At 45.1% G+C, this 14,427-nt stretch overlaps 1 protein-coding gene across 2 annotated transcripts; it reads left to right on the top strand.

Annotated features, from left to right (window-relative positions):
• Positions 1–2,421: 2,421 nt before the first annotated feature.
• LOC124648690 lies at positions 2,422–9,666 on the top strand. 2 transcript variants are annotated; one of them, XM_047188406.1, is made up of 10 exons: positions 2,422–2,527; positions 2,922–3,011; positions 3,306–3,407; positions 3,764–4,348; positions 7,800–8,221; positions 8,316–8,415; positions 8,517–8,576; positions 8,660–8,743; positions 8,837–8,956; positions 9,075–9,666. In XM_047188406.1, the coding sequence occupies exons 1-10, from the start codon at positions 2,426–2,428 to the stop codon at positions 9,384–9,386; spliced, it is 1,977 nt and encodes a 658-aa protein (XP_047044362.1). In that variant the 5' UTR covers positions 2,422–2,425; the 3' UTR covers positions 9,387–9,666. The 2 variants fall into 2 exon arrangements, with proteins under 2 accessions (XP_047044362.1, XP_047044363.1); XM_047188407.1 differs by having other exon boundaries at positions 7,803–8,221.
• Positions 9,667–14,427: the final 4,761 nt, after the last annotated feature.

Consider the following 14,427-nt stretch of genomic DNA (forward strand, 5'->3'; position numbering starts at 1 on the left):
TGTTGACAACCTAACCCTTCTGTGGGTTGGGTTGGTCCCTTGGCATCTCAAATGAAATACGTGAGTGAGAATTCAAACGAAACTCTTTGCTTTGGTGCCGGTGACGATGATGTCTAGCTACGACTGTCATCACCCTATGGGGGTATCGTTGTGTCGTGTGTATCCCTTCCGTTGTTGGGTTCCACGTGAAAACCCTAGCCCATCATTGCAGGCTCTGAGGCGATAGCGTGTCACGTCGTTACCCTCTTAGGGGCACAATCGGGGAGCTCATATCCATGCAACACGTGGAGTTATCACCATGGCATGAAGCTTCTTCGTTGTAGAGTGGAATCATTGGTGACCTATGTTTTACACGTGGCCTCGGTGGCACCTTCAATGGTACATGCTATATGCAGGAAGAATCAGCGTTGCACGACCAGGAGCGAGAGGGCATGTTGCGTTTTCCGGCAATAGTTTGATGTGATCGTGTATTGGTGTTGTCGTCGGTGCATAGGGGCATGGTGGTTTTCTAAGGCGGCACATTTTCGTCAGTGGATAGGGGCAATAGTTTGCTATGGTCGTGGTGGTGTTGTGGCTTTGGCGGCGGCAACTCGTGGTCAAGATCCGGAGGCCTAGTGTTGACAACGCAACCCCTTCCGTGGGTTGGGTTGGTCCCTTGGCATCTCAAATGAAACGGGTGAGTGACGATTCAAGCAAAACTCTTTGCTTTGGCGCCGGTGACGATGCCTAGCTACGACTGGCATCACCCTATGGGGCCATCATTGTGGGTATCCCTTCAGTGGTTGGGTTCCATGTGAAAACCCTAGCCCATCATTGCAGGCTCCGAGGCAATAGCGTGTCGCGTCGTTACCCTCTTAGGGGCACAATCGAGGAGCTCATATCCATTAGGTTGCAACACGTTGGAGGTATCACCCTGGCATGAAGCTTCTTCGGCGTAGAGTGGAATCATTGGTGACCTATGTTTTACACGTGGCCTCGGTGGCACCTTCAATGGTACATGCTATATGTAGGAAGAATCGGCGCTCCACGGCCAGGAGCGAGAGGGCATGTGGCCTTTTCCGGCAATAGTTTGTTGTCGTCGTGTATGGTGTTGTCGTCGGTGCATAGGGGCATCGTGATTGTCTTAGACGACACGTTTTTCGTTCATGTTGATAGTTTAGGACACCTCGTGCTAGGTGTGGCGTCTCCTTCTCATTTTTTGGCTTTGAATTGGTGGCTAACGTTCGTCCGAGTTGTCCTTTTATCTTTAAACCTGCTTATATGGAGATTTCCCACCACGTTGTATCTAACCCGTTGTGTTTTCTTTATAAATCGGGACGGAAGCCCTTTTTCGAGGAAAATACTAGAAATTAAAGATGAAATCTCAAAAAATTCCAATACAGATGACCATTAATATTTTTCTTTTGGAGTTAATAATAAAAGATGACAAAAAATGTCATCCGCACAATGATATTTTATTTTGCATACCATTTATGGTGGTTAAAACATCTTAGTATTTTTCAGTGCATAATGTAAATATCCACAAATATAATACTCCTTCTGTTCCGATTTTTTTTTTTCAATTTTATCTAGATACAGAGAAACATAGACATGTTTAGCTATAGATACATCTAGAAAAAGTTGAGAAGCTTTTTTTTGGAATGGAGGAAGTATAAATCTATTTTATATTTGGGTGCACCGCCATGCTTTCTAAAGCAGAAAAATGCTTAATTACCACGACAGTGGACGAAGGTTCATGATAAATCAGCAAATTAAGTTGTTACGAGAAAGGTAAGACATCGGTCGGTGGGCAATTGATAAGTCGTGAAAATGGCGAGGCGTCGCAGTCCAACAGACCCGGCCACCAACCGATGCACTATAAACCTTGTTAAACCTTGAGCTACACTACTCCGAGTCCAACCGAGAGAGATGGCGTGGTGCGGTGTTGTGTTGTTGTATGTAGGACACCATTCTTCTTTAGACAGTTTACAAGGCAAGACAAGAGTTGGAGACGATCTCCATCGATCGCCTGACCAACCAAGTCACTCAGTCACTCACCAAAAGAGAGAGAGATAGAGAGATCACTGAAAGCAACCATGGCACCGCCGCGCGCGGTGCGGTTACATATGTACTTACGTGGCCCCTGCAGCCGGCACCAACCAACCTCCATCGACGGTCGCCCATAGCTATAGCTGCCGAGCTCGCTCCCTCTCTAATCCCTAGCTACCTCGTTTCATCTTCTTCCGCGGCATCCGCTTCGCTTCTGTAGTTCTGTACCGAAATTCATCTATAGCTAGGTGATTTGCGTTGCGCAGCTGCTTCGTCATCCCCGTCACGGCCGCCGACGTCGACGGCCACCGCCGTTAGCTGCCGCGACGACTGGCCCGGTGTCCAAGAGACCGGCTGGCGGCAGGACACCGCGCGCGCCGTGTGGTGATCAAATTCGATGGAGTACGTTGCGGTTGCGACGCGAGCTCCAACTCCGATGAGCCGCAGGACTCGCCATGCTCACCAGCTCCCCGCCGATCCTCTACCTCCTCCTCCTCCGGTGAGTACTGCAACTCTACTGTGCTCGATGATCACTCTATTCAATCATCAGAATTCTCAAAAAAAAAAAAACTATTGAATCATCAGTTAATCAGTTAATGCACGAATCAATGTCTGGATCGCGCGTGTACGTGCTAATGTCAGTCAGCTACTCAGGTGGTTTCGCTTCCTTTTTCTGACCGACTGCATTTATTCAGTTGGAGGAAATAAGTTCCTACTTTAATTCAGAAAGTACTCTAAGTTAATTTGGCTGGACCAGATACCGGCCCATAGACGGCGAAGAGATCATTAGCATGGGCCAGACTAGCTTACGATAGTAGCGCAGTCCTTTAATTCAGCCCAAATATTCCCCACCAGCCTTCTTCTTCTGATGTTAGAATGAACAAAATGTTCAGTTGCAGACAAGGACGACTGGCATCGGCAACTTTCCCCACCCGCCTGCTTCTTCTGTGCAGAGTCACAGAAGGATGGATCTTGAGCACGAGGTAATTATATTTTCTTGTACAAATGATCTACAGTATTACTTCAACACGATGGAAATGGATAGGTATATTCAGTTCATTTCGAAACTGAATAATGTAAATAAATTCAGCACAGTACTGTATGTTAATTATGCTGGACCAGCTGGCCCATATAGAGGGCAAAGAGTTCATTTAGCATGGGCCAGACTGGCTGACAGATAGTAGCCTGGTTCTTTAATGCGGCCAAAAAAAAAAAATGCGGCCAAAATTTTCCCACCCGCCTGCTTCTTCTTATGTTAGAATGAACACAATGTTCAGTTGCAGACGAGGACGACAACAGCCATCGGCAAAGGCAACGGCAACGGCAACGGCAACAGCAACGGCGTGCAGAGTCACAGACGGATGGATCTTGAGCACGAGGTACGTATATTTTCTTGTACAAATGATCCGTCACTGCAATACGATGCAACTGGATGAACATATTCAGCTAATTTGGAGTCTGGATAATGTAAGAGGTCGCTTTGCTCCCATCATTTGGGGATGAAATCAAAGAATTCATTTATGATTTCGATAATCAATTTGTTTGGCTGCCAAAAAACTAGTATTGGAATTCAATTGAGACTTTCTTGAATTTCATCCCATGGCTAACCTTAATTACTCTTGGTACCCTATCATTTTTGTGGATTTGCTAAGTAAAATAATATCATCAATTTCATTTCTACCAAATGAAATAAGATGATGGATGCCAAACGATCTCTAAGTGAATGGTGACGCAGGTGGCGGAGCTGAAGCAGCAGCTGAGCAACGAGCAGACGGTGCACGACATCCTCGAGCGCGCCCTGCACCCGACCTCAACCTCGGCGCGCTCCGTCGTCCTCAACATCCCGGCCTTCATCCCGTCCAAGGCCAAGGAGCTGCTCGCAGAGCTCGTGCTCGTCGAGGAGGAGATCACGCGGCTCGAGTCCCAGATCAGCACCATGAAGGGAGGCCTGGCCGCAGCGCAGCACCAGCGGGCATCGGCAATGGGCACCGCCGCCTCCTATTCATACCCGCCAAGCGTCTACACCAGCAACGGCAATGTGGGAGGAGGTACGACAGGCAACGGCACGACGCCGCATGCGCCGATGCCAACATCGGTGCTGACTCGCCAGCCGGCTGACCAGGTGGCGCCGGAGATCAAGTCCATGTTCTTCATCAGCCAGGCCATGAACGCCGAGTACCTCAAGCGCCATATAGCGGCCGACGACAAGCAGGCAAAGAGCCCCAAAGATCACCATATCAGAGGATCAGGAGCCGCCGCCGCAGTCAGCCCAAAGTTCAACAACGTCTTCGCCCTCCCGCCTAGAACCTCCCTTGACAAGGTAATTAACCATATACGCAAACATATCATATCTTTTTTAGATGAAAGGCACTCTGCCCTGTTCCATTTCACAGAAATGAAACCAAGTTTTTACATACGTCAGTTTAAGACCCTTACAGCCTATCCTGGAGGCAAAACGTTCACTAAAATGCAGCAAAACCAGAACTGAAAACATCACTTTAGATTAGATCTAAGAAAGGAAATGCACTTTTGCAAAGGTTCCTGGAACATGTTCTTCTCTCCGCTGGGCAGTTTTTGCTTTCTTTGTCGATCAGGCTCTCAGCTTGACATCACCGTACGCCTCTGGGGTTCCTGGACCGATCACATTCGTGCCAATCCTCCTCCTTTTCATCGCCACCCGATTTGGGGAAGTTCCAGCGCTTTCTTCTCCAGCTCCACGCACCAATCTTCTATCTTCTCCTGCCATCGCTCCTTGCACAACGGCATCCATTTCCTGAGCAGACGTGCAATCCTCCGCCAGATACTCTGCATACCAGACCAGATTAGTCGACCAAAAAAGATTTCATTCCTTATTTTCCACATGTTCCAAAAGACAGCAGATGTTAGCGTATTAACAGCCCCATTAGCTTCATTACTAACCCACAATCTAGCCACTGATTCATAATCGTGTCCAACCTGTTTCTTCATAATAGTAGAAACAGAATCCCACACATTTTTAGCAATATCACACCCAAAAAACAGATGCTCCACACTCTCAAGCTCAGAGCAAAATAAACATCTCATGTCTTGGATTGACTGTCTTTTAGCTAAATTATCCCTCGTTAAGATTTTATTGTTTGAAAATAACCACAGAAATACCTGCACCCTAGGGGGTATGTTTAGTTTCCACACTGCAGGAATAAACACAGGCTTAACACCTCTAAAATTTATCACAGCATACAGGGAATGGGACGAATAAGTTCCAGAAGCATTCAGCTTCCAAACCATTTGATCGGGTTCCTCGTTCAACTCTAGCTGATACACAATAGCTTTCAACTCATCCCATTGCATCATTAATCTAGCATTGAAACACCTCCTAAAGGAAAGCTTCAGTTCACTCCCGTTCCACACTTCACAAATAGTTTTGGTTTGTTCGTTGCAAATAATATATAATTCCCAGAAGTGAATAGCGAGGCTAGTACCTCCGAACCACTGGTCCTCCCAGAATTTAACATTCTGACCATTTCCAACCAGCCATTGATATCCAAATTTTGCAGCATTAAAAGCCCACAACACCCCTTTCCAAAAAGGGGAAGCACTCACATTGCTACATGTAAAAATGTTGGGGTGTTGAGTTCTATATTTAAATTGCACAATTTCTTTCCAAATTTTATGATCATCCAAATTGAAACGTTTAATCCAAGAAGCTAACAAAGAAATATTCAAGTCTCTAATATTTGGAATCCCTAGACCTCCAAAATCATGTTTCATGCTCACTAAATCCCAATTAGCAAGATGGTATTTGTGATGACCTTCATAGTTATCCCATAAGCAATGTGCCATCTGGGAGTTTATGGCTTTAACAGCCCATTTAGGAAATTTAAAAAAGGATAAAAGATAAATTGGTATACTTGCTAAACAAGACTTGATTAAAACTAGCCTGCTAGCATGGTTCAAAAGACGGCCTCGCCAGCCTGCAATTCTCTTAATTATATTGTCAATTAAAGGCTGAAGGTCCTCTTTTCGAAGCTTGCCAAAGTGCAAGGGCACTCCAAGATACTTAATAGGGAACTCACTAATTTTACACCCAAAAACTTGGGCTAACACATTAACTTCCTCCATAGGAATATTAATAGGAACAAGATCACTCTTATTAAAATTTATTCTCATCCCCGAGATTTGTTCAAACAGGGATAGCAGCCATTTTAAATTCTGAGCTTGCACCAAATTATTTTGCAAGAATAGGAGCGTGTCATCAGCATATTGCAAGCCGAAGACACCCCCAGGTCTCAGATCCTGTAATAGACCAGAGATCAAATTTTGTCGCGCTGCTTTATTAAGCATTTTCGTAAACACATCCGCAACCAAATTAAAAAGGATAGGTGACAGCGGATCTCCCTGGCGTAGCCCTTTACCTGTGAGGAAATAATGACTATCGCACTCGTTAATACGAACTCCAACAGATCCACCCTGAACCGAGACTTCTAATTTTATTACACCAACTCCGGCTAAAGCCTCGTTGCATTAACATCTTATCCAAAAAGACCAGTCGACTCGATCATAAGCTTTTTCGTAGTCTAGTTTCAAAACAACCCCTTGTTCATTTTTCTTATGTACGTCATGAATAATCTCATGCGCCGAAACAACGCTTTCCAAAATAAAACGTCCTTTAATAAAAGCAGTTTGGTTAGGGGAAATCAGCCTATCAGCTATTTTACCAAGCCTGTTAGTACAGGCCTTAGCAAAAATTTTAAAACTGCAATTTGTCAAAGCAATTGGCCTATATTTTTTTAAAGATGTGGCATCAACCTCTTTAGGAATCAAGGTAAGCATGGCAAAATTAATTCTAAAAAGATCAGCTTCATCATTTTCAAAGTCTCTAAACAGATTAATAAGATCCTTTTTTATAGTTTCCCAAAATTTTTGGTAAAACAGAAAGGAGAAACCATCTGGCCCGGGGCCCCCTTCCGCATAAGACCCAAAAATGGCTTCTCTGATTTCTTCTTCGGAAAAAGGTTGGTCCAGTAAACAATTTTCCTCCTCAGTGACTAGATCGTCACTCCCCCAAAAATCATTATCTAGCTCAATGTCTATGTTTTCCTCTTTCCCAAAAAGGGTTTTATAAAACTCTACAGCCACGTCCAACATCTCCTTTGGAGAATCCACCTCTACACCTTCACGATTTTGCAAAGAAATAATTTTCTTTTTTCTTCTTCTTTGATTGGCCACCGCATGGAAATAAGCTGTATTTTTGTCTCCCTCCATAACATCTTTCTCTCTGGATCTTTGTCTAGCACTAATTTCTTCCATGCGCCACATATTATTTAACTCAGCACTAATGTGCTTCATCCTAAGATGTTCGTCCGCGGATAAATTTTGTGTTTCTGAAAGTATGTCAAGACAATTAAACTCGGCAATCAGAGCTTGTTTTTTCCTTTTCTGCTCGGCATTTATATTAATGCTCCACCCTCTAAGACACTTTCGCAATCTTCTTTGTTTGCATTGCCACACATCAATAGCTTTTACATCGGTACAAGGTTGATTCCAAGATTTAACTACAAGCTCACTAAAACCTTCGATCTCCATCCACCATTTTTCAAAACGGAAAGGTTTTTTTGTAAGGCTAGTGCCACCTACGGACAAGAGCTATGGACCCAAACATATCATATCTGTAGTCAATTGCTCTACCACTGAGCTATGGACCCAAACATATCATATCTGAACCACTTGTAAATGCAAATAAATAATGTGTGATAATATAGGATCTATCTTATATATGTTCCATGATTCAGCAGTCAGATCGAGCAGCTGAAAAACCACCGAAAAACATCCAAGAGCCCTCCCCGACGATGCCAACAGCGATAAAGAGAGACGAGCAGACCAAAATCCAGCCAAACAAGCTGTCGGAGAGGATCGTGAAATGCCTGGCAGTCATCTTCATCAGGCTGCTCCGTTCGTCGCGGACGGCCGAGATGGAGAAGTCCGGCAACCTCGCCAGGAACGCGCAGGGCAGCTTCAGGATAGACGCCGCGCTCAACGTGGCAGCGGGCGCCGCCAAGGAGAAGGAAAGAGGGCAGCAGGACCACTACGGCATCTTCGCGGTCCAGGACTCCATCGTCAGAGACATTGGCCCTTACAAGAACCTCGTCAGGTTCACCTCCAGCGCCTTCGACCTCAGAGGGTTCTCCAGCTCCCCTCTTCTCACCAAATTGAGGTGAACAAGTAAATTCATTTGTTTGTTTTGAGTGCTTCCATCGGTTATTGCTTTTGTCAGTAGTAATTTTTTGGGTTGTATTGTGTGGTTTTAGGGAGATGTTGGAGGCCTTGCAGCAGGTGGATTTAAGGTTTCTGACGCATCAGCAGAAGCTCGCATTCTGGCTCAACATTTACAACACTTGTATCATGCACGTATGTGCATTATGATCTTCTTCTCTGCGTTTCTTTGAATATGGATATTTTGGTATCCACAATTTACTAACAGAAAACGATCTGCGTTTTGGATAGTACAGGGGATTCTGCAGCATGGTCTGCCCTCCAACTCTGAAAAATTACTTGCACTGAAGAATAAGGTATGTCCATGACTGATTGTCTGCAAGATATATGTTCAGTACGGAGTACATTAAGAAGCTAACATCTGTGGTGTTGTTTTCAGGCAACAATTAACGTTTCAGGGCAAAAGTTCAATGCACTAGTGATAGAGAACTTCATCTTAAGGCAGCCATCCAGCGTGAAAGAGGTGAGCTCACAGTGGTACCATACCATAGTATTCTTTCTTTGTACTGCATCTGCGCACGACACGATTATTCTCATGAACAAACTCACGACACAGGAACTATGGAAATGCGACATTGATGTTGAAGAACAACATGTAAGGAGTCTGTATGGATTGAACAGTTCAGAGCCTAACATTCTGTTCGCATTATGTTGCGGGATCAGATCATCCCCAGCGGTAAGTTCATGCGCTCCAAAAACTCCTATTTGTTCACCCCTCGTGTGTATTACCCATGCACGGAAGGAATAGTGAGCAAACTCTAAATATGCTGAAGAAGTGACGCTCTCAATTGCAGCTACGGATATACAAGGCAGAACGCGTGATGATGGATCTGGAGAAGGCGAAGTTGGACTACCTGCAGGCGTCTTTGGTGGTGACCTCGACAAGGAGGCTGATGATACCAAGCCTGATACACTCCAACATGCACGATTTCGCGAAGGACATGGAGTCGCTGCTCCGGTGGATTTGCGACCAGCTCCCGACGTCTTGGTCGCTCAGGAAATCCATGCTGGACTGCTTGAGAGGGCAGCAGGGTCATCTCAAGGTGGATGACGTCGTGGAGGTGATCCAGTATGACTATGAGTTTCAGTATCTGCTGCCCATGTGAGCATAGGTCCTGGATTTCTAAGTTTAGTGCTTACTACAGAAGTACATATCGGTCAGACGGTCACGTATATTCACGGTAAATTGTATTTTCATGTATAAGTTCTTTTTGGTGAAAGACTTCACTTTTGGAAAATTTAGCCTAGTTGTCCCCGTGTATTGTGCGATGGAATAGGTGTGTATACACAATAAAAAGAGGAGGTGAATATAGTTTTGATCATTTGAACCTGGTTATTAATTTTTAAGGCTCTCCACAAATAATGGATTAATTCCGTTTCAAATCACAGTTAGAGTTGTGAAACCGACTATTATGTGTTTTTCAAGACTTCTGACTAATGCCGGCTCAACTGATTATAAATCAGTGTGTAATCCAGCCGCGGGTTGGGTTTACTCGTTGTTTGTATATTATGAGGCCGTGGGCTATGGAGGACCATGGAAAATCCGAACGCAGGGAGCATGGGGCCCCGTTCCCCCTAAACCCATGGGGAATTCATCAATTAGGGAACTGGTATGGGCAACTTTCATCCCCATAAGCTAAAATGGGGATGGGGATTAAAAGGTCTCCCCATCCCCGCTCCCCGCTAACCCCCGTTATAATTTTATATACATGTAAATTGATATATTTTATATGAAAAATGTTGTAATATTCTGTCTGATGTAGTATATTTTAATATTATTAAATATATGATACTAATATGTTGTCATTTTATCTCGTACATATTACAAAGTTGCTTATTTCTATGTGCAAAATATATAAGATCCTAAAATTACGAGAAAATCGTTTGAATTTTGCTTCTTAATGGGGAACCCGATCCTCGCCCTGAACCCAGTGGGGATAGGGATGGAAAAAACGTCTCCCCAATAACTAAATGGGGATGGGGATGAGATGGCACTCCCCGGTGGGGAGCAGACCCGTTGCCATCCCTAGACACCTTATGAATACTAGAACTCTATCTTCGCGCGCTCGCGCCAAAATAGACAATCATGTGCTCTCATAAATTCTTTCAAGATATTACTTAGCTTTACATTGAGATATACCAACATGTTTTAAGTGTACTAAATAAACATGAACACGTACATATACCCATAATTTATCTAAGGAGCCTAAATCAATCAATAAAGGCATATGATATTTATATGGTATAGTGAATTCAGTCACACAAACAATTTGTTTGGCGCATGTCCTAGCATCGTTTCTAGGATAATATGCTTATGTGTAGTGCAATTGTATTAAACATGATATATTATAGAAAGATATGATTGATGTAGTTCTTATTTATATATTAACATCATTTTTATGTGATTAACTATGTTAAGTGTAATACAAAAACAGGACTAAATATATTTATTGAGAACATGAGGTACTAATAAGTAAAAAATGTTCAATATAAATGAGTGCGGTGATAGAGGTATGGCGAGTGTGTATGTGTGTGTGCGCTAGCAAGTGGCTTATAATAGCAGGCCTATAAGAAAAGTAACTCACTACAAAATTTGTGAAGTTTAGACATACCAGCATACATACCAATCAAATCGATTCGGAACCTGGGTGACTAAAAGTTTAGACATACAAGCATACCTCTCTGGCACTTCATTGATGGCATGTTCGATGAAGTGCCGGAGAGGTAAATAAAATTTCTTTTTATCGATTTCTTAGTTTAGATGCATACAAAAGTTCTATTGAGCCATGAATTTTATTGCAATGCAGTGTCGATGACGCGTTTTTCATGGACGCAATGAATGTTGGATCACGGATGACGAAATTGTTGAAGAGGAAGAATATGAGGATATCGATGAGAAAGGAAAGGGTTTGATTGGACCGCGCCGTACCGGTCGGTCAGCAAACTACACCATAGCGGAGGACAAGTTGCTTTGTAAGATATGATTGACAATTAAAATTGATCCAACAAGCGGCTCCGATCAAACTAGAGAAACCTATTGGATGAGGATGAAGGAGTACTTTGACGCCAACAACCCAGTGGGAATGAGCGTAGCGTGCGTTCTCTTCGGTCTTGTTGGTCGGGCATCAACACCGATTGTCAAAAGTGAGCGGGCGTGCAAGCCAATGTTGATGTGATTAACCTAAGTGTCACAAATGACGGTGATAGGGTAAGCAATTCTATTACTTTGTTGATCATCTCTACGCACGGTTGTTGTTATGTATGTCCCATCTATTCTCTTTGTTTGCTTTGTAGAACTCCATGGCTCAAGGCATGTTTAGAGATGTGAAAAAAAAAGAAAAAAAGGCAATAACATTCTTGGTAAGCCATTCATGTTGCATCATTGCTACGAAGTGCTAGAGAACAAAGAAAATTGGAAAACCCGTGTTTGTTGAACTATGTCATTAAATTTTAGGGAACTATGGTTGATCATTTGGTTGATGATTTACTTCAATATTTGATCTTGTTGAATGCATAGTATCATGTAAATGTTGTTTTGTGCCGGCGCTGCGCGCTGTAATTTAGGGTGGAGCAAAATAGTGCGCACTTCACGGTATAGCTGTCCAGCGCAGACGCAACAACATTTACAACGCCGAATATGATGTTCGTGTTGGAAATGCTCTAAGACCATATCTGAAAAAATAAGCTATTGTTGGCCTTTTTAGACTGTTTGCCGCTCCCATGCCATGAGAGGAAGCTTCGCCACTAAGAGCATCCCCACTCATCTCCCCGACGAGCCCCCCGAGCGACGATTTTCCCATCCGGACGGCGTAATTCGGCTCGGTCGCGCCCCGGTTCCTCGATTTCGTCCGGATTTGGACCTTAATCCATCCGGCGAGCCCGAGGCCATCCCCGGTCCCCCGGGGATCTATCGGGGAGTACGGACGAGTGAAAAGCGGGGAAGGGCCCGCTCCGTCGGCGACTGGACACACGAACCCAACCGCCACCTCGCTCAAAAATCTCCCCCCCCTCGTATCTCTGTCGCATCCGTCACCACCCCGCCGGCTTGTTGCCCAGATTCCGCCGCCACTCCTCCCCCACCTGCCTATATTCCGCCGTCTTTCGACCACGGCCTATATGGCTGCTCCTCCGCCGGCCTGTTTTCCGACGACGGTCTACTCCTCGTCGTTTGCGACTCGGGTTGCCTCGACCACGCCCGTCAGGTGTTCGTCCATTTGCCTCGCCGGCCATGGACTCGGACGAAGAGGAGGAGCAGATGTTCGTCGAGCTTATGCGAGAAGAGATGGCAGCCGCTGCCCAAGACGAGGAGCACATGCTGATCCTCGGTTGCTTATCAAGCCTGTACGCCGGGGAGGCAACTGGTCGCCGTGGTGGGTCGGCACCAGGTCGCCGGAAGTGCAAGCCGAGACAGCGAATGGAGGGCTACTGCATGTTGTACGCCGACTACTTCGCCGACAATCCATTGCACGGTGAGACTGTTTTCAGGCGTCGTTTCAGGATAAGCGGAAAGCTATTTCTGCAAATTGTGTATGCCATCCGAGACTTTGACCCCTACTTCAGATGCAAAGCGGATTGCACTGGCTTGGTTGGATTTTCGTCACTGCAGAAGTGCACCGTGGCTATGAGGATGCTGGCGTATGGAGCTTCCGGTGATGGTGCGGATGACTATCTTCGCATGGCGAAGTCCACCGCCCTTGATTGTTTCTACCAGTTCTGCAGGGCCGTCATAGCAGTGTTCGGGGACTTTTACTTGAGATCACCCACTATCGAAGACACTCAGAAGATCCTTGCAACAAATGAAGCTAGGGGTTTTCCAGGGATGCTTGAAAGCATTGATCGCATGCATTGGAAATGGAAGAACTGTCCGTTTGCGTGCCAGAGAATGTACAATGGTCACAAAAACGGCTGCATTGTGATACTTGAAGCAGTGGCTACCCATGATCTCTGGATTTGGCACTCTTTCTTTGGTATGCCTGGATCCAACAATGACATCAACGTCCTAAACTACTCACCGATCTTTTCCAGGCTTGTTGAGGGTCATGCTCCCCCGGTTAACTATGTGATCAATGGTCGGCACTACAACAAAGGATACTACCTTGCAGACGGTATCTATCCAAAGTGGGCAACATTTGTGAAGACTATCTCGAAACCTAGCACCCCCAAACTTTGCGAGTTTGTCAAGAAACAAGAAGCTAGCAGAGATTTGCTGTCGTCCGGTTCCCCGCTATGACTTGATCCAAAGATCAGATGTGGGAGGTGATGAATTGTTGTGTGTGCTTACACAATATGATTATTGAAAATGAGCGAAAACATTCGGTTCCTCTGGCTGAGCAACAAGCACCATATGAGAGAGGGGGTCCTCTTGCACAGCCTTATCACCAGGTGCCTCCATCATGGGCCGCCTTCATTGCTATGCGCCAGGAGATTCGAGAATCTACAATGCATCAGCAGCTGCAAGATGATCTGGTGGAGCACATATGGACGCTCCGAGGCAACACCAACGCCGACGCCAACTACTCTGTCATAATTTGTTTCAAAAATTGTGAACTTGTGTGCTTCATTTGTTTCAGCACTTGTTAAACATTGTACTGATTATCGCCGAATTTGTTTCAGCAATTTTCCTCCAATTAATCGCCGAACTTGTTAAATTTTATGTCGAATTTGTTTGAAATATGTCAAATGGTCGAGGTTGGGGGTTTCCTGCCGGGGGGACGGCTGGAACTTCGGCGCTCCCTAGGCCAAATTTACCTCCAATCCGGCCGAAATTTTCGCCGGATTTGGCCGTGGGGAGCGCCAACGAGTGGGGATGCTCTAAATAAGTGACTAGTCTTGGACTCGGATACTTCGGAATGCCGTATCTAGCGCCGCTGGCGAGCAGGAGCAGAAACATGAGAGATCACACCTTGAGAAACACTGCCCTTATCCATGGTTGGTTGGGGGCGTGAGAATTGGCATTCAGTGCACACATGTTGAGAACAGGGGAAGGGATAACGTGGAAGAACATTCTAATCGTGGATAGAGATAAATTCCTCTTCATTTCCGAGTCTTCCTCAGCATCTTCACCGGTGAGCTCAATAGCGTCCACGATAGCTATTTAGGGGTCGGCGGTAAAATTGGGCTCACACTGGTGCACCTAATAAAGCGCCG

The sequence above is a fragment of the Lolium rigidum genome, chromosome 4 (assembly GCF_022539505.1).
Source record: "Lolium rigidum isolate FL_2022 chromosome 4, APGP_CSIRO_Lrig_0.1, whole genome shotgun sequence".
Lineage (NCBI taxonomy): Eukaryota > Viridiplantae > Streptophyta > Magnoliopsida > Poales > Poaceae > Lolium > Lolium rigidum.